Raw genomic sequence first — 26,543 nt, 5'->3', positions numbered from 1 at the left:
ACTTACTTACATAAAGAATAATCGTAAAGGTTTCATGAACAGTTCCTATTTACAATAGTAGTTCACTTGTATCTGTTACAAATGGAAATATCTTTGTCCATATATAACTAGTTATTTGTGTGAAGTCCTGCTATCGTTGGCATTTGAAAGCTAATCATAGATAAACCAGGTTTCGCTGAAAATGTACAACATTATAACAGAGGGTCATCTACATCTATGTTTCGTTAACGCATTTCATCGCTGTGCGTATTCCGACCTTCAGCCTTGTAATCCACATTCAGTTGATTTGGGATGAGTTAATCGCCTCATGATCGCTGTTCTTGTCAAATCTATTATATGATTCATTTCCTTTCACAAGCTTCAGCTTATGTTAGGCTTTAGTTCAGCGCTTGACAATAACAAAAACTACCTCCTTACTAGGATGGTTTCAGCTGGGTGCTTTAAAAAAATAGCATTTCTAGTTGACATCGTCATTAGTCGCTAGAATTGGTTATGGAACTAGCATTAGGTGAGTTTAGGCTTGGCGTATATCTGTTTGTAACACTAGTGAACAAGATAGGCATGATGATGACAAACGGCCATGATCTCCTATTGGACAATTGGCTGCAGCGAATCAACACTCACACATGTATTGTTGTTATCACCCACTTGTAATGTGTGTGATTTGATATTAGCAGTTATCACCCACTTGTAATGTGTGTGATTTGATATTAGCAGTTTACGTCAAGAGGTTTTGGCAGCAGACAATAAGTGGTTGTGAACTCCCCTAGACAATCATCTGTTTTTTAAACGTTTACTTGGTAAAAAAACTTTAATTTCTGCTCATATGACTGATAAATTTTACTGGCTTCGCAACCGGATGGGCTTGTGGAAGAATACTCATCTGTTACTATTTTATGCACACCGAAGGTATTGTTGGTGTGGAATGAGTCGCTGTGGCAACCTTCGTTCTCTTTTGCCCTACCTGTTGTTATGGATGGAGTCTAGATTAATGCTAAGATAAAGTACAGAATCTATCTCATCTACACGCATCCTCTTGAATGTAAAATACTTAATCTATTGCAGAGACTCGCGTAACACAGACAATTTCTCAAATTGCTTGAACCACTGCCTACAACGTAGTTTATAGGTAATCATGAAAATTAATATTGTAAATCTTCACTGTAATGAGAGCTGTTGCTGTATCTGTCTGCCATTCGAAGCCGCGGTTTGAGTTCGAGAAACATATTGCTTCTCACAGGAGTCTTACTTGTAACCCTCGGCATCCTAGACTAACACACTTACCACTGCACTATTATTCATCTTCTGTGTTTTAGAATTATTGTGCGTATAATATTTGTCTGTGTTTTATTAGTGCACCTGATGATCTCTCTAGACTAGACTGCCAGGGTAGTAGTTTTTATAATAGTAACAGGATAATAGGCTATCAGGATCTGTAGCAATTGGATAAGCGTAGTAGATAGAAATCCTTTCTCAATGCTACTTATGGAATTTGTTTCAGTGAAGGAGCATCTGCAGTTTGTTTGTTGCCCAACTAATATTCAGTTATATTTGTGCGAGTGGTTTAAACATGAAATATGACTTCCTGTCTGTATATACAATAAAGTTTATCATATTCAAGGTAATAGATTTAGCGTTACCCGTGTTAAGTTCATTTAGTTTATAGCACATCCATTCATGATTACTACACTTTACAATATGCGCATCGTTACTCGACAGCTGAAAGTGTGGAAAACATCAGACAATATATTGTTTGTAGGAGTTGGTTTTCAAATCTTTATAAAATTGATTGCCAGTTTACTCTGAGGGTTTCCGTAAAAGCGGGTTTAATCTCAGCTCAACTGGCAGTCATCCGCTATTATTTGACTGATCTCGGTATTCTACAATTTTCTGTCAACTTCAGCGGTTTTAGAAATGTATTGTTCAGGTATTTGATCTTGACTCCTTTACATTCTTGGTTAAGTCAAATTGGTTTGCTTATGTAAATTGACTTGAATCACTGCATACAGCTATCTAAAACCAGGCATACACTTAGTAGCTATCTAAAGTTTATAAACAGAATATCACGAGACCACAGTCTGGAACTCACAATATTCTGTTTTAGTTTTCATCTTCTGTTAACTCATCTATCATATTTTTCTGCCAACTCCAACTCTGGAAACTCATTGCTCAGATTTATGGGTGCAATTTATTCTAGTTCAAGCTTGAGAAATTCACCCTAAATTCACGCTAGATAAAATACTAATTTTGGCTGTTTGCTCAGCACTGCTACTAGCTGGCTTGTAGGAATTGCGTTTGAATACTGAATAGTTCATATTCTTAGTCATATACGTCGAGACTCAAGTTCTTGAGCTCACTTAAACTCAAGAATCTTGAATACATCTATGGTTTAAGCTCAAGAATCTCGAATACATCTATGGTTTAAACTCAAGAATCTTGAATACATCTATGGTTTAAACTCAAGAATCTTGAATACATCTATGGTTTAAACTCAAGAATCTTGAATAAATCTATGGTTTAAACTCAAGAATCTTGAATACATCTATGGTTTAAACTCAAGAATCTTGAATACATATATGGTTTAAACTCAAGAATCTTGAATACACTATGGTTTAAACTCAAGAATCTTGAATACATCTATGGTTTAAACTCAAGAATCTTGAATACACTATGGTTTAAACTCAAGAATCTTGAATACTTCTATGGTTTAAACTCAAGAATCTTGAATACATCTATGGTTGAAGACAAACTTTGATCATTTTAGATATTTTGATAATTTTAAAACACAAATGCTATGCATGGGCTTGCAAGTACAATAATAATATAATTTGCATTTTTATTTTTTATTGTTAAAATATACATTTTTGACTCTATTTTTTGTTTTGATATCCTCATTCCGAGAACTTCTTTATAACCTCTATAACTGTATTTGTTGGTGTACTTTTAGGTGGCCTTCTCTTTCTCAGTGGCATAGCTCTGACAGCTGTTGCTGTTCGTGAGGAGGGTGGTAGCTATACCCTGGTAGGTCCTTTCTTCATTGCTGCCGGCTGTATTCTCTGCATCAAGGGATGCGTAAATAAGATATCAAAAAGACAGCTGCGGCGAGAGCAGGTCAGTACTAGTAATGCCATCCGCAATCTGTTTGCCTTGCTAACTGTGTTCCTTCTGTAAGGTTTTGATGAAATTTGAAGACTTTGTTTTTAAAAAAATTTGGATTTTAAAAAGGATTTATTTATAGCGAGTTTCATTTCAATGTTTTTCTGAGCAACATGGAAATAATCTCTTGCATACGATGTGTCTATTTTTAAATATAGCATTTGTGACCTTATCAGATTTTTTGGAAATTTTGGTCCTCTTAAAAGATTTTTCATAGGTATATTTCTGAATCCAGTTCCACTCCAGTAGTTAGACAACAACTTTGGGGAGCAAGATTTGCATGTCTGTGCGAATATGTGCAAACTGCAGTTCATTTTTGCCTCTTTTTGAAAATAACTATAAACTTTAGAATTTTGAATACATATAATAGTGGTATATGATATTAAGGCCAACTTTGATCATCGTACATCATTTTAGATGCTTTGGTAACTTAGATAATACACAACTGCTGCACCTGGGCTTTTAAGCACAATAATAAAATAAATTGATTTTTTTATTGTTTAAAATATATTTTTGATTTGATTTCTTTTTTAATGTACTCATTCCTAAGAAATTCCCTAATACCTGAGGAAGGTACATGGAAATTTCCATTCTTGTTTCTGACAGATAGATGGATGTTTGAGTTTCTGTTTGTCCACTATTGAGTGTTAATTGTACTAGTGTATGGTGTGTATAGTAGAGTCATTGGCTAGTACTGTATCTGTTAATTGTACTAGTGTATGGTGTGTATAGTAGAGTCATTCGCTAGTACTGTATCTGTTAATTGTACTAGTGTATGGTGTGTATAGTAGAGTCATTCGCTAGTACTGTATCTGTTAATTGTACTAGTGTATGGTGTGTATAGTAGAGTCATTCGCTAGTACTGTATCTGTTAATTGTACTAGTGTATGGTGTGTATAGTAGAGTCATTCGCTAGTACTGTATCTGTTAATTGTACTAGTGTATGGTGTGTATAGTAGAGTCATTCGCTAGTACTGTATCTGTTAATTGTACTAGTGTATGGTGTGTATAGTAGAGTCATTCGCTAGTACTGTATCTGTTAATTGTACTAGTGTATGGTGTGTATAGTAGAGTCATTCGCTAGTACTGTATCTGTTAATTGTACTAGTGTATGGTGTGTATAGTAGAGTCATTCGCTAGTACTGTATCTGTTAATTGTACTAGTGTATGGTGTGTATAGTAGAGTCATTCGCTAGTACTGTATCTGTTAATTGTACTAGTGTATGGTGTGTATAGTAGAGTCATTCGCTAGTACTGTATCTGTTAGAATTGATCAGGAGTTGATATAGGTTGGAGTTTGGGTTTTCTGGCTTGCCAGAGAGATTCTGTTGTGGTAACCAGTGGTTACCAGTGGTAACCAGTGGTAACATTGCGTGTGGCTCATCAGTTGTGCACTGCTCTGCTGGTAGAGTATATCAGTATGAACGGCTGGCCAGTGACACTGCAAGCCATAAGAACATCTAGTGACTAGAGGCCCGTTCATGAAATGCATCGCTGATGTGTAGTGTAGATATTTACTGTGGCTTCCCACATTAACGCTACTAACCGATACATCGTATTGAAAATTTGATTAAGCAATGAGAATTCATCTCAGTCATGTGTGAAGGACATGACATCATAGCTGGATTTTCCAGTAGCACTCGTGAAGAATCATTAGAATTTTTGTATTAGAATATAGATAATCAATAATTTGTGATATCAGCTTGTACTACTATTGATATTACTGTATTTTGTTGAAAAACATTAAAACAATGAAAGCAACTAAGGGCAGAAATACTTGACAAGTTTTTGACATAAATGAAACTTTTGGAAAAAGGATTGTAACCTACTTAATTGCTAAAGATAACTATCTGAAACATTTTATAAACATTTTCAATACGTGTTAATGACTTTCATACAAATATGTTACTGGTGAGAATATATTTGTTCATTTATAAATAGCTGTTACAAAACTCAATACATACAACAATTTGTAACGTGAGCATATAATAGTACACCTTCAGGTTTCTTCTTACAAGGAACTAGAATTGAAAATATGGCTCATTTCATCAGTCATGTAGAGCAGCCTACTAGTCATGTTCTGTTCTTTCATGACAATCACAGACACAGCTAATTTACTTTAATACTCTGAGGACAATGTGGAAAGACTAGTAACAGGGAGTACTCCCTCAGCACATTTCACAGAAACATACGAACTTTCTAATGTATTTGACTTTAGACCTGAAGAATTTTTGAGCATGCCGTGTTCAAAGCTGTTGATACATCAGGTTTTCATTAAAAGAAAAAAGAGACTGGTAGAACATTAGAAGGAAATCATAAAAAAATTACAAATGATGAAAAACATACAGCGTGTGCTGAGTAAGTCAGAATTTCACGTAATCAAAGTTACTGTAAAACCCCTATTTGAACGTCATGACGCTCTATTTTTCAACCTTTCCCCCATAGTGGCAATCACATAGAGGTGGCGTTCAAATAGAGACTTGTTTAGTATTTTTCAAATAGTTCGTCAGAATTTAGGGAGGATAAATTTAATCCTTTTACCGGTGCAGCGAATGTCGCCTATATTTGTACGTTCCCTCAGGCGGAGCGACACTAACTCTTTTGGATGCAATAAATATGCTAACTTTCAAGGATCTCTAGATAAATATGCATTGAAAAGCCGAGAAATATCTTTACCAGTTGATATCTATTGCTTGCAATTAATCTCTGGTGATATTTTAGCCTGTGGCCCTGTACACTGCTTTGCAATTTGCTGGTGCTTTCGATTTTTTTATTCCATTCTAAATTTGAAGGTATATTTTCATTTTATAACAATATCAATTTAACAAGGTTGCATAAAGCTTACTGTACTCAAAACTGGCTTTTTATAAGTGATCAAGTAGGAGTTATGAGCGTCGATCCATTGTAAGCCGTGTTAAGATAACCGCAAGGATGCTATTAAATAACATGCTCTAAATCTACATATTTATAAGTTATACAATAATAATAATTTATTGGATGATACTAGTATATATTTATAAACAAGTGAAATAAACGAATCATACTTATATTAGGCCTACATACAGAAACAGAAACTAACCTTTTTTAAAACAAATATTTTCATCGTTTGCTCGAATAGCTGCGTTGTGATTGTTGCTTTCGATGGAACGAACATCTTCTATGAGAGCTGCTACAAGAGCTGCTACTAGCCTGAGACTGTTATTGCTCGTTGCTACATCATTGCTTTCAAAGTTTTAACGAAAAAAATGAAAATCTTTGGAGTTGGACAACGAAAGAATTGATTGTTGTTAATGTAAACGATTCATTATTAATACAATTTTGTGGACACTTTTTTACTGATCAGTTGATATTATGGCTTGTAAAGATCAAAGAATGTCAAAGTGGCGGTCAAATGGAGGTGGCATTCAATAGAGGTTTTACGGTATTTAAGAACAAGTGACATAAACGAACCATACTTATGATGCATGCAGAAACAGAAATTGACATCAACATTAAATAGGCCTATACACTGTAGTACATGATTGATTTACTGATTGTAATTAGCTTAAAACGTCTAATCGAACACCATGACGCCCTATTTTTCAACGCTTCTTCTTTAGTGGCAGTCAATTTGAGGTGGCGTTCAAATACGGTAGTGTTCAATAAGAGGTTTCACCGTATATAATTTTAATAGTAATGATAATGGCTATATTAAGTTAATTTTATTAAGATAATTTTTCGGGAGTTGCGTGCACATGCGCATTTATCATAAATCTCCCAATCAATCGCTTCGCTCTTGTTTGGTCATGGGATGATAATGGCTATATTAAGTTATAATACTAGCTTTAGGTAATAGCTATAATAATGTTCGGACTCCGCAACATGGTCAAGTTGTCAGTTAAGAGGAAGGAGAAGGTTGTCAGTAGAGAAAGAGTCCCAAATAAGTGTCCAAGCTCATTCTGCAACACATTTGTAGACTTTTTTATAGCCCAAACTGATGTAAGATTTTATGCTGAATAATTTGGTATCATGGCCATTTTCATAGTCGTTGTGGTTCAAAAGTTAGATTGTGTATCAAGTGTTAGGTTTTACTGAACATTTAATTATGTCCAAAAAACTAATTTGGTAGCAAAAGAACTAGCGTAACGTACCAAATAAGTGAATTTAGTAATCAGTTATGACTAGCAACAGGGAGTGAGATGAGTTCCTGCTGTTCCCTCATATTCCCTAGTTGAAGTTAGTCAGTTACCACTGGTTACGGGTCGCGTGGCCTGTAAAGACAGTTTGTGTTGTAGGAAGAGCAGGCAGAGAGGGCTGTCACTCGTGCGCTGACAAGAGCTCAAAGGTATGTCTAGCAGGCCTTAATAATACATTCAGTGAAATTTTTTATAGATACACAAATCTCTGCTAGAGTTGCCAGAATTCCCATGAAGCAATGGCGTTTGTGTTGGGGTTCAGTAACATTATTTATATATAATGTATATACTTATAACTACTACTGAACGCCTGGTCGTTGTGCCGGTAATAAAAAAGGTTTTGCCATATAAAATTAATTTTTAATTTTACATTACAACATTTACCATTCTAACTTTTAACTGAAGGTGTTTGTTTATTTCTGTGTCCTGCCAATTATAGATAATTCAAATATTTGAAAGCCTGAGGCATAGCTAAAACAGATTGTTCAAAAACATTACTTACGCTCAAGATTAAAAATAGCTTATGAACAGTGGCAATTAATGTAGTTGTAATGGGTTAAGTTTCTTTATCTAATGAATTCAAGTAACTTAAGCTAGTAATTTAGGCTAAAATATAAATCTTTACTATAATAAGAGCTGTGTTTGTCTTTCTGTCTGAGCGTTAAGAAAAGAGACTGCAATTCATGAAAATTGAACCCATTTAGATGCGCGGATGAGAAGCCAAATGCACTGCCACTAAGTCGTGCAGTTGTAGTGCACTCTGTGCATGGTTCGGAATAATTGTGCTGATAATTGTTACGCATCAGGATCTCTTACGGTGCATCAGATTGCAAGCGTTGTTTTTGGGGAGTTTTTGGGCACTTATTTGTCTTCTAGTAGTTTAAGCGTGGCACCCATTTGTCTTCTAGTAGTTCAAGCGTGGCACCCATTTGTCTTCTAGTAGTTATAGCGTGCGTATTCTAACCAATCGCTATAATCTGGAAGTACTACAGACAAATAAGCTCTTAGATTTATATATACAGTCAAACATGGATAACTCGTCCACGGATAGCTCGAACACATGGTTAATTCGAACGGTTTCTTTGGTCCGTTCCCACGTAATGATAAATTGCTATAGATAACTCGAACTCAACACTGTTAATTCGAACTGTTTTTTTTCGCAACGGCTACCGAAACGGTTGTTATCGCTTTAGAAAATCTCTTTATTCAAAGCCATAGAGGTAAACTTCATCTTTTCGTAATTAATAAGCGTTGTTATTACCACCATCAGCAAAATATTTTTGTCAACGACTTTTCTAAAGGTTTGGTGAAATTTGATTTATACTGCTATACGATGAATAGCACGGGCTAGCCGGGTAACGCGCGCAAGGATTTTCGCCACGCACATACAAAACAAAAATCGCATGTTGTTTTTGTTTTGTATGTGCGTGGCGAAAATCCTTGAGTGCGTGACCCGGCGAGCCGGTGATAAATAGTTTTCCGACGTTGATTCCGTGTTGAATCAACGTCGGAATGTTGAATGTTTAAAACGTCTTAAAAATTGTTGTAATTAAACGTATACGTTGTCTTAGCTACAAAAAACTATTCATCGTTTGACCTAAACACAGAATACGTGTGTATATTCAATAAGTATTTATTAAAAAAGTGTGATATAGAATGTACCGTAAAACCTCGTAAAACTTCTAATTGAACTGCCTCGGAGTGTTGCTCTTAACGAATCCCAGGTAAAGTAAGGTAATCTTTGCATAAACTTCAAGAAAAAACTGCAAAATTGATCGTGGGTAAAACCCCAACAGAAAAAAATGTCTTTTCGTTTGAGCATTTCAACAACGATCAAGTTTTGCCAATGTCAATCTGAAAAGCGTCCTGGCAATAACATCACCTCAAACAACAAACCAATCTCAAGTGATAGAAAAATCTCTATACTTTTTGATAAAAACGTTTTAAACTTTACATTAGAAGCATTTAATTTGAAACAAGCCATTTGTGCTTTTGATTTACATTATAGTTTGTATATGTACATGTATCTACTAATAAATAAGTAAATATATGGACTTGTGACAGTGCTCTGATAACTTGAACGCTCTGATAATTCAAACACTTTTGCTCGGTCCTGTGAAGTTCGAGTTATCCATGTTTGACTGTATATATTCTTGTTTTTTTTATATTATTTCTTGATTCAGTTTCTTGTTTTGATACACTCATTTCCCAATAAATCTTTTAATACCTTAGCAAAATAGTTGGAAACTTTCATTTGGGTTTCTGATAAATACATGTATGTTCCAATTTCTAGGTTCTCCACCACTGTGCGTTAATTGCGCAAGTGCGGATGATAGAGCCGTTTGCGTGCTAATATCTGTTACAGTTGATAGGGAGCTGATATATGTAGGCTTGATATCGGGTATGTTTACATGTGAGAAGGATTTCAGTGTTCAAACTTGTGGCTGAATTGCCCATGTGGCTAGTTGGAGCAAAATGTTGTACCCAGTGCTGCCAGGTCGATGCCCTTGTTTTGGCAGCACCGCTAGTAGATCTGTGGCTGCGCCAATAATTCGAAACTCTTCATCATATGTTATTCTAATATCCAAAAAATAGTTGGCAAGTTGTTTTTTGGCTATGGTATGTCTATTTTTGGCATACATGTAGTTACAGTCCGACAATAGACGAAATTGTTAGGCTGACTCTCAGAGGCATATCACATGTTTGTTAACAGCTGCCCTCAGACTCTTCTCTTCAGATATTGTGAGCCTTGAGCTTGGAAAGCAATAATTCACTCATAAAATCTATGACCAATATATATCTGCCGCTGTATGAATTATTACATAGAGTTGTACGATGTAGTACAGCGACCTTAGCATTTCTGTTGCAATTTATTTTACTCAGAAAATACTAATGGTTATAATCTAGCTTTGCTCTGTTTGCGTGAACATTGGGTGTGGAATATTCCGGGTCGTATATAATCGTCTATTTCTCGCCAAATGTAATGACAACTCCAAACATTATGGATTATTATTGTTTAAACTAGTGGTAAATGTATTATGGTGAGTCACATGATTCCTATAGCTAGTGTTCATACTATTTTATATATATCAACTCCGCACAATGTCTATTCTCATCGTGTCTACTCTGATTGATCTATTTAAAACATCTCCTTTCAACTGCTTACATTATTGTAGGTGTATTCTATTTATCGTATGTCTATTTCCTCTCCACAATCTCTTCTCTGCAACTTTTATCTGTTTGTCTGTCTTAGTTTACACCTTATTATTAGCAATGGAGACTTCAGCTTTTATATAGCAGTTCAGTTATGATAGGAATCCAGTTACGATAGCAATCCAGTTACGATAGCAATCCAGTTACGATAGCGATCCAGTTACGATAGCGATCCAGTTACGATAGCGATTCAGTTACGATAGCGATCCAGTTACGATAGCAATCCAGTTACGATAGCAATCCAGTTACGATAGAAATCCAGTTACGATAGCAATCCAGTTACGATAGGAATTCAGTCACGATAGCAATCCAGTTACGATAGCAATCCAGTTACGATAGCAATCCAGTTACGATAGGAATTCAGTTACGATAGCGATCCAGTTACGATAGCGATCCAGTTACAATAGCGATCCAGTTACGATAGCAATTCTATTACGATAGCAATTCTGTTACGATAGCAATTCAGTTACGGTAGCAATTCAGTTACGGTAGCGATTCGATTACGATAGCGGTTCAGTTACGATAGCGATCCAGTTACGATAGCGATCCAGTTACGATAGCGATCCAGTTACGATAGCGATCCAGTTACGATAGCGATCCAATTACGATAGCGATCCAGTTACGATAGCGATCCAGTTACGATAGAAATCCAGTTACGATAGCAATCCAGTTACGATAGGAATTCAGTTACGATAGCGATCCAGTTACGATAGCGATTCAGTTACGATAGCGATCCAGTTACGATAGCGATTGCAATATAGCAATATATCAGCCTTAGACACTGGTTTGCAGTTCCCTAAGCTGAAATGTATATATATCTCTGTTGATATTTGGAAGCATAAATACGCTTTAAATTCATCTGTTATTCGCTTCATATTCTTATTCGCTAAAAAAATGAAATGCACTAACTTTGGTCTACTAGGGCATTTTTATTAGCGTTAATAAGGTTTTTATTTATAGATTAGATGGCGTAATCACAGAGCCCATTTATCACTTTAGTAAATCACCTTATGCGTGAAACCAAACTGTGACTAAAGAATATTGTTATCAAGTATGCTCTGGGCTGCACCAAACATCAGAACCCATCAGAGTCACGAAGTAGAAATATCATGGAAAACTTGAGCTACTCTTGTTTCTAGCGAGTAGTGCAAATGACGTAGAGCTCTCCCCTTTGTATAGATTAGGGGTTGTGGGTTGATATCCCTTATCATGTTTTCTGTTGCAATAACATAGAGTTGAAATTTCTACCATCTATTTCGGCTAACAAACGATTCTGGCTTTTGATCATAACAAAAGATTGTCATGCAATCGTCTGCCTTCTAAGGTAAAGAGTAGCAGCATTTCTTTTTTCTCTCACATGTAGTATTCTATCAGTGCCACACCAGATGGTGGTCCACTCCATAAGCGCTCCATAAATTTTAACATTTACATGGCATACTCAGTAGATCCTGCTAATCTGTCCCGCTTTCAGTGCACCTTGTAAGAATGCTAATAGAGCCACCAACTTACAGAAATACCGGATGTCTATGACTAAAAACGTCACAGTAAAATAAAGCTAGCAACCTCGTAGTTGTCCACCTTTCCCAGTTTTCAGAATAATTTTGCCAATTTGAGATTAAAAAGTTGCTTTGTATTGGTTTTAAACCCATTCTAATCTATTTACCAGACTGTCATTCTAATCCACTACACTAATCCACTACACTAATCTACTACAATAATCCACTACACTAATCCACTACACTAATCTACTACACTAATCCACTACACTAATCTACTATACTAATCTACTACACTAATCTACTACACTAATCTACTACACTAATCTACTACACTAATCTACTACACTAATCTACTACACTAATCTACTACACTAATCTGCCACATTCCTTATCTGAGGAGTAAAAAGTAATGAACCATATCACACCTGACCATCTTTTATAACACACTGGTTGAAGATCACTGTACTAGCTCACCAGATTCCTATATAAATTATATTTTACTAATATAAACCCTAATCAGCTAATGCATTTTATGCCTAAGTTTCATGTCTGATGCTGTGTAAATGCTGGACACACAAGTGAGTGTGAAATGGGGCAAAAATACTATGAGATTCATGGGTGCGAGCATTCGCATAGTGTTTTCGTGTCAGGTGAACAAACCCAGTGTTTTTCTGTTGCGAAACATATTTTCATTGGACGAATTAAGTGCATAAAATTTATTTGTTTTTTGATATACGCTATTATCGAATTACATGAGAGAATAAGTTCGAATTTCTAGTCATCCTGCACCCTATTGACCAGGTCGGACTGCAGAAACCTGTATTGACCAGGTCGGACTGCAGAAACCCTATTGACCGGGTCGGACTGTAGAAACCTGTATCTAATAACGATTTCACTGTTTAATGATCACAGCTTTTCGTAGCATGAAATTGCATTTTTAAAAATTTTTCACTCGCTTGTTTCGGCTTCAAGTATGTGCAAAGGTTAATCGTCTCTTGAATAAGCGGACAACTTTATCAATGAGAAATTATAAGATACCAAAACTAGAAAGCGTGGCTGAATTCTTCTACCAAATCGTGGTAACAGTTCTGCATCAACTTATCATTTCAGGAGCCAGCGTAACGAGCAACTTGCTCTCTCTCAGGAGAATTTAATAATTCCTCCCGACTACTTTGAATCGGTTGAACCTGCCAAGACAGTGCCCCATGCACCCGCTCATCGACAGCTCGTCAGTGCGGAGTCTCAGACTAATTTTGACCTGACGGAAGTAAGAAATGATCGACACCCACATCGGGGCTTACAAAGGCTGACCTCAGTGAGTATATGCTCAGCCACTCGGTAGATCTGATATACTAAGCGAGCATCTTTTTCATGCTGAATGTTTGTCACTAGATAGCTAGATTTGAGATCATGATTGCTGTTTTCTCGAGGTTTATCATGAAGTGTATAATTTTTTCAGTTCTGTTCTGGTCCCTACAGTTCTGTCCTTGTCTTTACAGTTTTTTAGATTTGTATTGAGCAAATGTTTGTCTTAGCAGTTGAAGTAGTTTCTAACATCCATTGACTGTCGGATCGATTTTTTTCATGACATCGCTCTGATAAAATTTGTTATTATAATGAAGGAAGTAGATAAAGATATTTGAAAACTTAGAAAAGGAAGTGAAATCTCTGGTCTAACATCCTGTGCAAGAATTAATTTGATTGGTTTATGCTGTTACTTAGAAACAGTTTTTGTAAACAGAGCCATGTGAGTCCCGAAATTCCGGTCATTAGGGTTCAAAAGGTTAAAAACTATTGAACAGAGCTCAATGCGTTCCTTTTTAATTTAATAATCAACAACCCCAAGAAGACTAGCATTGAGTAGCAGCTGTGGGGTAAAAGGAAGGAAGCAAAATTTATCTTAGAACTAAAACAGCAAATATATAGACACCAGTAAACATTACATTTGTATGCCAATCTCCTTCACGCTGTTTGGTTCTACATCATTTGAACAATATGAGTCTGCTACATTTGAACATATAGGTGCTTCATCCCTCCTCTTCTTTGTTTAGTTTTATGATCCTGTGACCCTGTAATTACTCGTGTTAGTCATAGTAGCTAGGAAGAAGGAAACCCTAGTTAGCTAGGAAGAAGGAAACCCTTTTCTTACAGCCAGAAGTTATAGAAAACTGGATCAGGTCTTTGGTAAATCTATGGAGTCCTCTAGGCAAAAGTGAAAATGAGGCAAATAAAAAATAACAAAATTTTTACTGATCATGAGTTCTTCTTTCAGCAGTAGTGATTAAACAAAAGGTCTTCAGTGGGGGAACCTTTAGACTATCTCATTATATCACATTCAAATGTAATATGTAATATTCAATTTGAAACTTCCAATAGTTGAACTGGTCAACTGAAGAATGGTTGTATGATAGAATGCATAGCCGTTATGGCATGGCTATTATATCCATGTGCTACTATTTTTACTATTGTTAACTAGTTTTTCTAGAACATAACCTTATAACAAATAAGATCATTTATTTGGAAAATTTATAATCATTGATTTTAGCATCTTAAATAACTGTGTAGAATAGTCTTTGCGTCAGTCGTTCTCAAGTCACTAACAATACTATAAATTATATCAGTTTTTAGGTGCATCACTTGCTAACGGTTAGTAGTAGTATTGTTAGTAGTAGTATTGTTAGTAGTAGTATTGTTAGTAGTAGTATTGTTAGTAGTAGTATTGTTAGTAGTAGTATTGTTAGTAGTAGTATTGTTAGTAGTAGTATTGTTAGTAGTAGTATTGTTAGTAGTAGTATTGTTAGTAGTAGTATTGTTAGTAGTAGTATTGTTAGTAGTAGTATTGTTAGTAGTAGTATTGTTAGTAGTAGTATTGTTAGTAGTAGTATTGTTAGTAGTAGTATTGTTAGTAGTAGTATTGTTAGTAGTAGTATTGTTAGTAGTTCTTCGTTAATTGCAAGTAGTGCATCCTTTTTTAGGTGCAGTCACAGACCTCCTTTCCTTCAGTGGTCAGCATCGGAGTGGACACCTCTGACCTACCTGTTCAGCTTGATGCTGTTTCCCAGGCTCCGCCTTCGTACGAACGCGCAATTACAAGGCAAGAGTCTGTAACTGCCTCCGAAGCGCAGCCGACCAATGTTACCTACTATATTCCCGAGGAGGAGGACCTCTCCACATTTGCTGACTTTCACGCTAGTACATCACACTCGACGACTACACGGGATGTAGGAACATGAGCTGGGTTCCTCTTCTTCAGGATTTTCATCGTTTGGCCGCATGTATTTGAATGGATCGAATATTCATAGTTTGACACACTTGCTGATACAAGGCATGTGAGAGAGCGCTTTTGATAAAAATATTTTACTAGTGAGGTGTTTGGACTGCATATAGTTTAACACACGTGTAGGAAGTTGGACAGCAAGACTATATATTTCATATTACTTATCTAATTTATAAATTTCTTTACAAATTATTATATGTGTAGAATTGTTCTAAATTCTCTTTTTGTTTTATATTTTTGTAAAATTTGCGGAAAGTAGGTAGGCTACTAAATCTTTTCGGATATCTAATCGTTAGGCGTATTCATATTTTTTATTTTTAGCCTCGACTCAGGCGTATGCACATAGTTGAGGCATCGCTTGACGATTTCCACTGCATTATTTCTAAGGATTTTGTATGTCATAAGTGATTAGGGAGATTTATGAGCCAACTTGTTGGTTCATTTGTACGTCATCATAGACTGACTTTGTTCAGGATTTCTTTGGCAGGCCCAAATATAGGTAACGTAATACTGATGACTCCTTCTCGTACATTCCTTCGTGGTAAGTCATTTGTAATTGACCATTGACCTACATTGTGAGGTCATATTCTATTCACATTACACACAGTAGATCGTTTTCTCTTATTAATAGCTGATGGTGTAATGCTGGGTACAGGTAGGGCATCTAATAAGTAGTGTAATACTTAGTGAATCACACTAAAACATCTCTGCTTTAAGTGCGCAATTACGAGGCTGGAAACGGAGCAATCGTGGCGTAGTGGTCTGAAACGCCCGACTTGTAAACAGTTTTGGGTTCAATTCCCTAAAAAGGCTACTGGTGACAGGAGTGACATGCAACCTTAAATTGTTCTTTGCAACTGGACATGTTTCCTGTCATCAAGGTTCCATTGCCACTGGACTCAGACGTGTCCAGACAAGATCACAGAGATGTATTTGTACAACAATGCTTTTAAAACATGGACAGATTCTTCTCGCAATAAGCTAATCAGACATACTCAATCCTGGAGGGATCGCTGACAAACACGTATGAGACAAGTCTGTGACTGCCTCTGAAAAATAACCAACCAATGTTACCTACCATATTCGAGAGAGGATGATGACCTCTCCATATTTCCTGTATGTCATTTATGGCATGCTAACTATTAATGCCTGACAATACCTCTTTCTTCCCAGTTACTTTCATCACTTAAGTAAACATACATCAACAATGTAATCAAAGCACAAGCTTGAGTCAACATATTACAGAAGTAGTAAATGGTGTCAGGCTACATCTACTCTACTGTATACATGCTCATCTGCTCACTGATGCATTGTGCATTGTCTGGAGTTGTGGATGGTTGACAATCCTAGTTTTCGGTGGTTACAATCGTTTGTATTACTGTCAAACCTCTTCAAAGCCTTAGTATAAGAAATTTCCAACATATCAAGTTACATCAAGCAAATATGTAATTCAAAAGGTACAGTATTTTAGACATGCGATGTTTGAGGTTTGTCATAGAATTGAGATTTCATAAACGGATGTGAAGAGACTAGAAGAAAATTATAAAAATATAAAATAAATCAAAATTTGAAACAAAAAATATTTAGACATCGAGTTGTTTTAAATTTAGTCTCAGCTAAAGTGGTTAAGCTTCACATCATCACCACTTTTGCCTCCAAACACCCATCTCCTGCATTGCCAAGCCACACCTCCAAACCCCCATCTCCTGCATTGCCAAGCCACACCTCCAAACACCCATCTCCTGCATTGCCTAGCCACACCTCCCAACACCCATCTCCTGCATTGCCAAGCCACACCTCAAAACCCCTATCTCCTGCATTGCCAAGCTACACCTCCAAACCCCCATCTCCTGCATTGCCAAGCCACACCTCAAAACACCTATCTCCTGCATTGCCAAGCCACACCTCAAAACCCCCATCTCCTGCATTGCCTAGCCCTAGCTACACTTCCCAACATCTGTCCATGTAGTAAGATAACAAAAACCTCTTTGTTGGTTATTTAATTAATACTTTATTTTTCATCTCTCTATTGCATGATCAAATTGTTTTATGCTGTGTAATTATTTACAGCGTTTATTCAAGGATGATGGTAGGTTTTTGGTCTGCAGACCGAATTCTTATGGGAATATTTGAACCAACATGACAGTTTGGTTTTAGCACGTCTGACAAAGCAGTCTGACAAAACAGACTCCAAAACAAACCAAATTTGTGTAATAAGGCTGGACTGCATTTAGCAATTTTCAAGCATTTTGATTTGAAAACTTTTCAAATGATGTTGCTTCATTTTTTGCACACTGACCTCTGAAATTATTTGAGACTCAATGACAATCTCTTTGGATTAAAGAGCAATGAAGTTTCATAATACATTATAGTTAAATATATAATTATATAGATGTTAATATTCGACTGCGCCTCTTTTTTGCCTATTAATTTTGTCACTTGAGTTAACATACAGTTATATATTATATATACATCTATATTTCACCAGTTTGTCCAGATATAGCTATTAATATCTTGGAATAAAGAATCTGCATTGCAAAAGATTGGATCTCAGATCCTCCGGTTCACCAGTCCGATGCCAATCAGCCACACAAGCATGACGGATTCAGTAGGATATATATGTCACTATATGGGAGCAAATACACGACAGCTCTCAGTCACGACACAAAGTGATGGCTTAACATCATGAGAAGCGGTAGCTCTTATTGGTAAGCTTGCTCAAATTATCCACTGGCAATGTGCCAGGCTAATAGCCAGTGGCAGGCAACTCTCATTACCTTTCATTGTTTATAAGCTGATTTTTGATAGTCGGACAACACTAGGTAGCACAGCTTGTACTAATATATATATATATATATATTAATATATATATACATATATTAATATATATGTATATATTAATATATATTAATGTATATATATATATTAATATATATATACAATTCTCAAAGTACATCTGTCGTCTGTCATTCTGGCTATAGCTATTATTAGAATAGCTGTGGCTGGACAACAATGCTGACGCTATGTCATGGCCTACCATCATTAAAGCATAGTGCTTATTAACTAGCTTACTGGACTCACTAGCTTACTATCTTAGAATTAGTAAGCTTATATGTTTACAAGCTGATTTTTGACACCCGAGCAACGCCGGGAAGCACAGCTAGTATATATATAAATGCAATTCTCCCTCCTTAAATAATTGGCTTAGCCAATATTCAAGGAGGGAGCTAACCAACACCGGAGCTAACTGGAAACAACCAAATAACTTGGTTGGTTAGTGTTTCCAGTGAATGAGTTGTGGATTTCCTCATTTTAACATAACTATTCAAACACTGGTTCGAGTTATATCTGTATTGGAGTTGTCTGTCCTTGTTGTGAAACTAACTTCACTATAATGTACATCAATAAGCTCCTTTTTGGAAGGAATCATCACAATGGGTAGTCATGTAAACGAGTTCCTCAACTTGCGAGTGAAAGTAAATGCAAGCCTACAGCTTACCAGACTAGCATTATGCATTGGAGAGACCAGACAATACTTACTAAGATGATATATTTTGATGTAACAACGAATAATACCAACAATTATAGAAAATTTCATCACAACGTAGCATACTTCTTTTTTGCATATTCCCTAAAAATCATATTTAACAATTCTATTTATGAAAACTTAGCATCACCAGTTCAGGCATTTAGTTGTTGATTGCAAGATATGGCACAAAGCCTATTGTGCATATGCTTATATAGTCGGCTTACCAGATTTTTTTTAGATATGCGTGAGAGAAAGAGAAACTTCATGGTTAAAGAACACTGATTACACTATACAGATCACTATTTGGAAGTAAAATACACAAAAAGGTAACTAAATATTTTCTCTAAAAATAAATGTTTTAATATTTCTTCGACTTGAGAAAGATAGACTAGAATAGTCTAAATAACCTATCGTAAAATTATGGCTACTATTTGGAAAAAACAATATAGATGAATGAAAAAATATGAAAGCTCTGGTGAAATATCTCAGGCGCTTGCTACATTGATAGGTGAGAATCTGGGCTATGACGAATGTAAAAGGGAATTTTGGAGTTACAGTTCCTTTATCGGTGCTGCTGTCGAATGCTGCTGTAATCCAGAGCAAAAATGACAAGTAAATCATATCTGAAAATATTATGCATCTAGGAAAGATTTTTAAAAAGAGAGCTTCAAACCTGGACATGAGCAGATGGTAACTGATTGAACGTTTCGACAATCACAAACGGGTTAGGCGAGCATTAAATACACTTATGACTGCATTTCAGACGAATGAGGTAGAAGGAATGACTGTCAACAACCTCTAGTGTAGTAACTCTTCTAAACACTCTTCATTGCCATCAAAGTCTAAGGCTGAACTGAATGAGTCATTGTCATCATCGGCTGGCACAATCTCGACGGCATACTTGACTGTTTTTCCTTTCGTCCAGCTGAAGGAGTTGTCAAAAACCATGATGTCTAAAAATGAGAAAATGATGAATGAGACACGCTACTACATCTGTTTCATCTCCTTAAAACTGAGAGAAAACTTACCCGCTTACTCACAAGTAACTTGCATTACAATACGCAGGGTAGTAGATTCAACATTTTTTAGGAACATTCCTAGACCAAACTAACCGAATAAACATACAGCAGGCATTTCATTGCTCATAGACCTAGTCATGGCAATGAAACACCAGATAAGACAAATGACACCATTTTGGTACACTATTTAGACTGGCAAAGCCATGACAGGTTGCCTGCAGGTGCTGTGTACGCCTGTGTTAACCCCTTCTTTAAAGATGAACTTGCACAAAATACTTCATAGATTTTATCAGAAAGTATCAATATTTTTCTATTATTTGCGATTGTTTTTAATTTTAGATGTTCCAAGGTGATCTGACTGTCAGAATGATTCAAGATTAAAATATATAAAAAATTGATCACTACTAAAATGCTCAGAAACCTGAATCAAGTTTTTACAAAACAACCTCATCGATTGATGAAGTCGCATAATTTGGTACTTAGTTAAAGCACATAAATTATATAATGTTTTTATTATACAGTTCAATACAACAGAGTCTTGGCTTTCGAATGAGCCTAAATTCAATACACAAAGAATAATAGAACTATGACAAACGAGGTGTCAAAAGTATGTCCTGCAATAAAACAAACACTTGGCTGCGGCTCCCACAATGTGATGTCATAATTATTATTTAGCCTTGGGTAGTCGATCCCTTTCGCTGCCATTGAGGCTGCGCTTTTCTGTGACAATCGGTGCTGTTAAACCCAGAGAGCACTAATAATAAACTAGGATTCTAGATAATCAACAATGCCCGAGGATCATGCTAACACCCGACCAATACAAACACATGTTCTGGGTTAATTAATTATGCTTCAATAAACATACTGTCATTGATAAAGGTAATGAAACCACATCGATTAAATTGTGACCTGCGATTGCGTGGCCCTAGGACTACATGTCAATCGCACTTTCGTGAGATCACGCAATGCTTGAAATTAATTAGTCTCAGTCGTGCCCTCACCATCACAAGAAAAAGAGAGGGTTAGTGCATAATATCATCGGGAAAACATTGTATTGTGCTTGAAATCTGAGTTATTTATCATAGAGATAATCTGTACACGGAGAGCTAATGACACTGATTCCTTTGTCATCTTCATTGGTTCTCTGGAGTTGTCCTTCCTTCGCCTGCCACTAGCGCCATTATCGAAGTTGATAAATATAAGCGGTAAGAGCGCACAACACCGAGTATGAAAATTGTAACGTCACAATTTTTGAGTCTATACCATTGAACATTTCTGTGGTAGAGCTCTGGTGAAATCCTATAAACACCAACCAATGTCTGCCTCACCATGACAAACAATGGCTCATTCGAAAGCCAAGATTCTGATGTATTGAAATATATGATAAAAAAAGTAATTTATGTGCTTTAAAGGTTGACTTGCAACAAAGTTCACATTACAGTTATTTGGTATCAAAAGGTTGACTATGTCTTATTTTGCTGTGTTGTAGGTGCAATATATGTGGGAATGTGATTACAAGCTCTTAAAAGCGAAAAAACGAACAGTTAATCCGAAACATCACGCTCAACTACGTCCCATTTGAGACGTTTTGGAAAGGAATTCCAAACTACGAAGTTTTCGTGATGGCTGTGATTAACTGTCTGTTTTTGAGCTTTTAAAAGCTTGTAATCACAGTTCCACATATTTTGCACCTACAACATAGCAGAGTAAGGCGTGGTGAGCATTTTGATACCAAATCACTGTAATGTGAATTTTGTTGCAAGTAAACCTTTAAGCTGGATTAGTGACAAAGATTTCGGATATTGCAATAAAAATGACACTAAACGATGAAAAATGATACAATTGTGACACTAGTGAGCAGGTAGTCACTTACATGTACCCATCTTCTGACACTCAATTGAGCCAGTTTGTGGAACCAGGTGTGTATTAACTCTCTTAACCTCCTGAAAAACTTCCGTGTCCCCCTTCTTGCCATGAATCGGCTTGTAGAGAACACCATAAGCTATGTCGTGCTTATCCGTTTTTATCGTATACCTGAAGGGTAAGGCTGAGACTTACAAATGGCTAAACAGGAATAACAAGTAGATGATGCTCTGTCAAGTCATACTCACGACACGGTAAGTAATACCTTGAGATACAAGCGCCCTGATTTACGAGAGATTTGAGATACAAAGAAAATTCGAGGCTTATTTTTGCCTTGCTAGACCAAATTTGAGATACCAACATGCAAAACAGTTTCCGATCCGACCGCTAGGTGGCCGCTTATGCAAAAGGCTACTTACGAGAACAGCATCGCTCGGTCTTTCTCATCATATCAAAAAGGCCAGCCTAAAGTGAAGGTGAGAGTGAATCTGAAAGCGAGGCACAAAGAGTCAATCTGGAAGACGAAAAACAAAAAAATAAAAGCAAGTTAGAATAAGGTTTAGTAAAAGATTAAAACTGATTTCAAGTGTGTACATAGTGAGCTAAATTAATTTCAGCTATAATCTGTAGGAAAAATAAATTTGAGATACAAGTGAATTGAAAGCGCTTGATCCGGAACGCATTAGGCTCATATCTCAAGGTATCACTGTACATGCCTAACTCACCGATAATACTGTGTAGATATGAGACAAGAGAAACGAAGTAGACGTTTTCTACCAACGCTTTTTGTATTGCAGTACATTTAACAGGAAACGGTGCGCCTGGTGCGCGCAATAGAAATATCTACAAATTTTCTCTCCTGGTTCCCAAACATAGACACTTCAACAGACCTAAATATGCAGGGGCCAGGTTCAGCCTACTTAGCCAAGAAAAGACTTGTGATTCCATTATATTTTCTCATTAATGTTTTGCATTTATTATTAATGTTTGTATTTATTATTAATGTTTGTATTTATTATTAATGTTTGTATTTATTATTAATGTTTGTATTTATTATTAATGTTTGTATTTATTATTAATGTTTGTATTTATTATTAATGTTTGTATTTATTATTAATGTTTGTATTTATTATTAATGTTTGTATTTATTATTAATGTTTGTATTTATTATTAATGTTTGTATTTATTATTAATGTTTGTATTTATTATCAATGTTTGTATTTATTATCAATGTTTGTATTTATTATTAATGTTTGTATTTATTATTAATGTTTGTATTTATTATTAATGTTTGTATTTATTATTAATGTTTGTATTTATTATTAATGTTTGTATTTATTATCAATGTTTGTATTTATTATTAATGTTTGTATTTATTATTAATGTTTGTATTTATTATTAATGTTAGTATTAGATTGATAACAGACAGACTTGCTGTTATCAATCCTCTTTTCTCATGTCACTTAATAGTGTGTATGTTGCCAGCTTTTCACTCGCCATGTTGAGGTTTCACTTGCTTCAAGTTGCCATATAAAAATCTGAGCAAGGTACCCTAGATGTTCCGCATACTGACATAAACTTAGAAGGCTCGAGTTAGCTGATATAGAGCGTATATCATACATCAGCCACTGTAACTAAAGGAGGTACAAGGAGGTTTGTGAAATGAGGATGTTGAAAGAGGGGAAGTTGCATAGAGGAGGTTAGTACTAACCTCAGCTGGCATTTGGGCACAGATATTTCAAACTCGATATGTTTGTGTGAAGAGCTGGGAATATGGACAGACTGCATGACAGGAGACAACTCCTCATTGGTGACATAGTAGCTCTTTGGTATCTCTCCTCCATATAATACCTTAAATATAAACACACCGAAACTTACCCTATATATATATATATATATATATAAAAACTTACTTTAAACTTCACCTACATAAAAAGACTTACCTTAAACTTACTCTGTATCATAATACTTAATCTATGACAGCTTTACTACATGTAATAGGTCAGCATTTCCGCTGCTGATATAGCTTCTATGCACCTATTGAACTCAATCCGTTGGCTGATACATAGACCTGAAGCATTAACAGTACATTATCGATCTATTAAAATTCACGACTAGTTAATTACCAGATGATGAGCACAATATCTGCCACAAACCTGTTATAACTATACAAACCTGTTATAACTATACAAACATGTTATAGCTATACAAACATGTTATAACTATACAAACATGTTATAACTATACAAACATGTTATAACTATACAAACATGTTATAACTATACAAACATGTTATAACTATACAAACATGTTATAACTATACAAACATGTTATAACTATACAAACATGTTATAACTATACAAACATGTTATAACTACACAAACTTGTTATAACTATACAAACCTGTTATAACTATACAAACATGTTATAACTATACAAACATGTTATAACTATACAAACATGTTATCAGCAGCTGCAGTATCTGGTCTAATAAAATGTGTAAAGCCATGTTTTAAACTAATTTTAACACAGGGATTCAACATTATATTTAAAAGGTGATCCTCGTTCTAAAAAATAGCCCCAGGACTTGTTCTCACACATCTTTCAGGACATCGCTCATGCCTTCTGTTAAAAGTTTGTTTATACAACAGCTATTACAAAATCTAGTTTATAATATTCGAGCAAATCAATTATCGCTCAGCAGTTTACGTTCGTATGTCTCGAGACTAGTCCTGGTTATTTGATTCAGAAATGGAGTTGTAAAACCTTTCAGAATGTTGTCACATAATTTCACCGCCATTAAAACTGTCCAGCCAACAAATGTGATTGTATCAGCTCAAAACTCATCAAACCGACTCAAACTTAATGTCGAATGGCGGGGTCCACTGTATATACATGTATATACTAGCTGTACTACCCGGCGTTGCCCGGGTAACAAAAAAGTTTTTAGACAGAAAATTGATTAAATTGATTTGTATTTAACATGTAACAATATTTACCATTCTAACTTTCAAACTTCATATCATGAAGAAAATTTTTCATGCAGGTCAAATAAATTAAAAACAATAAAACAATTTTAAAATGGATTAGATGTAAATGTGAAATAATTAGCAAGTAATAGCTAAATTAAGTCTGTTTTGCTTCGATTACAATAAAAGATGATTCGGTCATGATACAATTAATATGAATTGAGAAAACAAAATAAAAATCCTGAATATGTTGAATTAATAATAACAACTCTTGCATAAAAGTGTGTGTATGAAACAGGTTACAGTTCCGCCGAATGCTATCCACCAAAACTTTGAATACAACAATACTGGTACCTGGTATCTCTCAATACTGGTACACATGTAAAAATGAGATATTGTACTATCTTTGTCTGACCAAACGGAGAGAGAATGTCGAGGCTCTTTCCACAGAGATAATCTAATTGTCCGAGTGAAATAATTAGCCTTGACCCCAGATCTAGTGACTGAACCTTATCCAAAAATAAAAAATAAAAACCAAAAATAGAAGTTCAAGAAACCCCGAAGGAGCATCGTGTTTCATTGAGTTACTAGAATTAATAGTTAATAAATAATACATCATTTAGCGTGTGCATATGCTATACCGTATGTGATAGCAGATAACGGAGAACTTGTCACAGCGAGCGATGTATACCTCTTAATAACGTATATAATCAGTACACAAATTGCCAAACTTTAAATTAGAGAGATATTATTGTTGATATCGTCCGGCAGAAGAAATTCACCCTAACAAAAAAGCATCATTTTTCCAATAGCTAGGCGAAGAATCTTTCATAATAGGGGCATCGTACTGCGGGGACGCAATGCTAAACAAATACGTTATTTAGTGTGTGCATACGCTATATGGTATATGATAACATCTTTGATCAACACAATACGCCTTACCTAGCTCAGTGTTAAAGTGCGTAGATTTAAAACTTTCGGTTACAATACTTGTGAGTTCTAATCCATCATAATGTGGAATTTTAAATTCCAAGATTTTAATAGCTATAGCTGGACAAACACAGCCGCATACACAAAAACTTTGAGAAAGATAGATGTAAACTACATGCATTCCACACACTAACAGTGAAAAAGGGAACACATGACATTCGTCCCAGCATGGTATCAGCTCACCACTTCTACCATGCAATAGTGATATTTGCTCACCTTACTTGAGCAGAGCGGATCTCCATTTTCATCTACCTGAGTGCCTCCATAGCTAACAGGTATCTGATCCGCTTCAATATTCTTCAGCAAGGCCTCCTTCCAATGAGCTGGAGAAAATATAGCTGACCTTAGCTAGTGGTAGCTTATATAGCTATATAATGTATAACTTATATTTACATTCTTAAGATGCCCTCGTTCCAGGTAAAGTCTGTATTTTATTACAGCTTAAATGTTGAGGAAATATTTCTGCTACCCAAGCAGGTTGATGCAAAGCAAACAAGACTAAGCCAGAAGGATGTTTGAATAAAGCCTTGCCTTACCTCCTAAGACAACGACTTTCTCTCTTGTCCTTGGACTAATGACACCCTTGAGCATGTTATATGCCAGCACAAAGAGTCGTGGAGCTGCAACATAGTCATGAGTATTCAAATTGAGGAGAAAGCTACCAAACCAAACAACAAAAATCTAGTTATCAAGATTGGACATATCACAAAAGAAGATAGCGGTATACTAGTTCAATCAATATTCATATATGCTCTACTAAATAAGGTACTTTTTAAAGCCCTACAAATAGTTGATCATATAATCTTTACTATAATAAGAGCTGTGTCCGCCCGTCTGTCGGAAGCCATATTGA

General features: G+C 35.7%; 2 protein-coding genes across 3 annotated transcripts in view; one reads left to right on the top strand and one right to left on the bottom strand.

The window, feature by feature from the left end:
* LOC137387470 (uncharacterized) overlaps window positions 1-15,837 on the top strand; it is a 29,482-nt gene extending 13,645 nt beyond the window's left edge. The window contains exons 4-7 of the mRNA XM_068073900.1: window positions 2,948-3,111; window positions 7,431-7,480; window positions 13,154-13,358; window positions 15,019-15,837. Coding sequence (XP_067930001.1) covers window positions 2,948-3,111; window positions 7,431-7,480; window positions 13,154-13,358; window positions 15,019-15,276 — 677 coding nt within the window. The 3' untranslated portion in view covers window positions 15,277-15,837. The remainder of the gene's footprint in view (window positions 1-2,947; window positions 3,112-7,430; window positions 7,481-13,153; window positions 13,359-15,018) is intronic.
* Window positions 15,838-18,853: 3,016 nt separating this feature from the next.
* LOC137387474 (SEC14-like protein 2) overlaps window positions 18,854-26,543 on the bottom strand; it is a 34,361-nt gene continuing 26,671 nt past the window's right edge. For both annotated transcript variants that reach the window (XM_068073906.1, XM_068073907.1), the window contains 5 exons: window positions 26,227-26,310; window positions 25,907-26,013; window positions 23,443-23,582; window positions 21,742-21,902; window positions 18,854-19,802 (listed from right to left, as the gene is read on the bottom strand). In XM_068073906.1, the coding sequence (XP_067930007.1) occupies window positions 19,648-19,802; window positions 21,742-21,902; window positions 23,443-23,582; window positions 25,907-26,013; window positions 26,227-26,310 (647 nt within the window). In that variant the 3' untranslated portion in view covers window positions 18,854-19,647. The remainder of the gene's footprint in view (window positions 19,803-21,741; window positions 21,903-23,442; window positions 23,583-25,906; window positions 26,014-26,226; window positions 26,311-26,543) is intronic.

The sequence above is a fragment of the Watersipora subatra genome, chromosome 2 (genome assembly GCF_963576615.1).
Source record: "Watersipora subatra chromosome 2, tzWatSuba1.1, whole genome shotgun sequence".
In the NCBI taxonomy this organism is placed as follows: domain Eukaryota; kingdom Metazoa; phylum Bryozoa; class Gymnolaemata; order Cheilostomatida; family Watersiporidae; genus Watersipora; species Watersipora subatra.
Note: the sequence above shows the minus strand (reverse complement) of the source record. Positions and strands in the feature narration are given on the sequence as shown.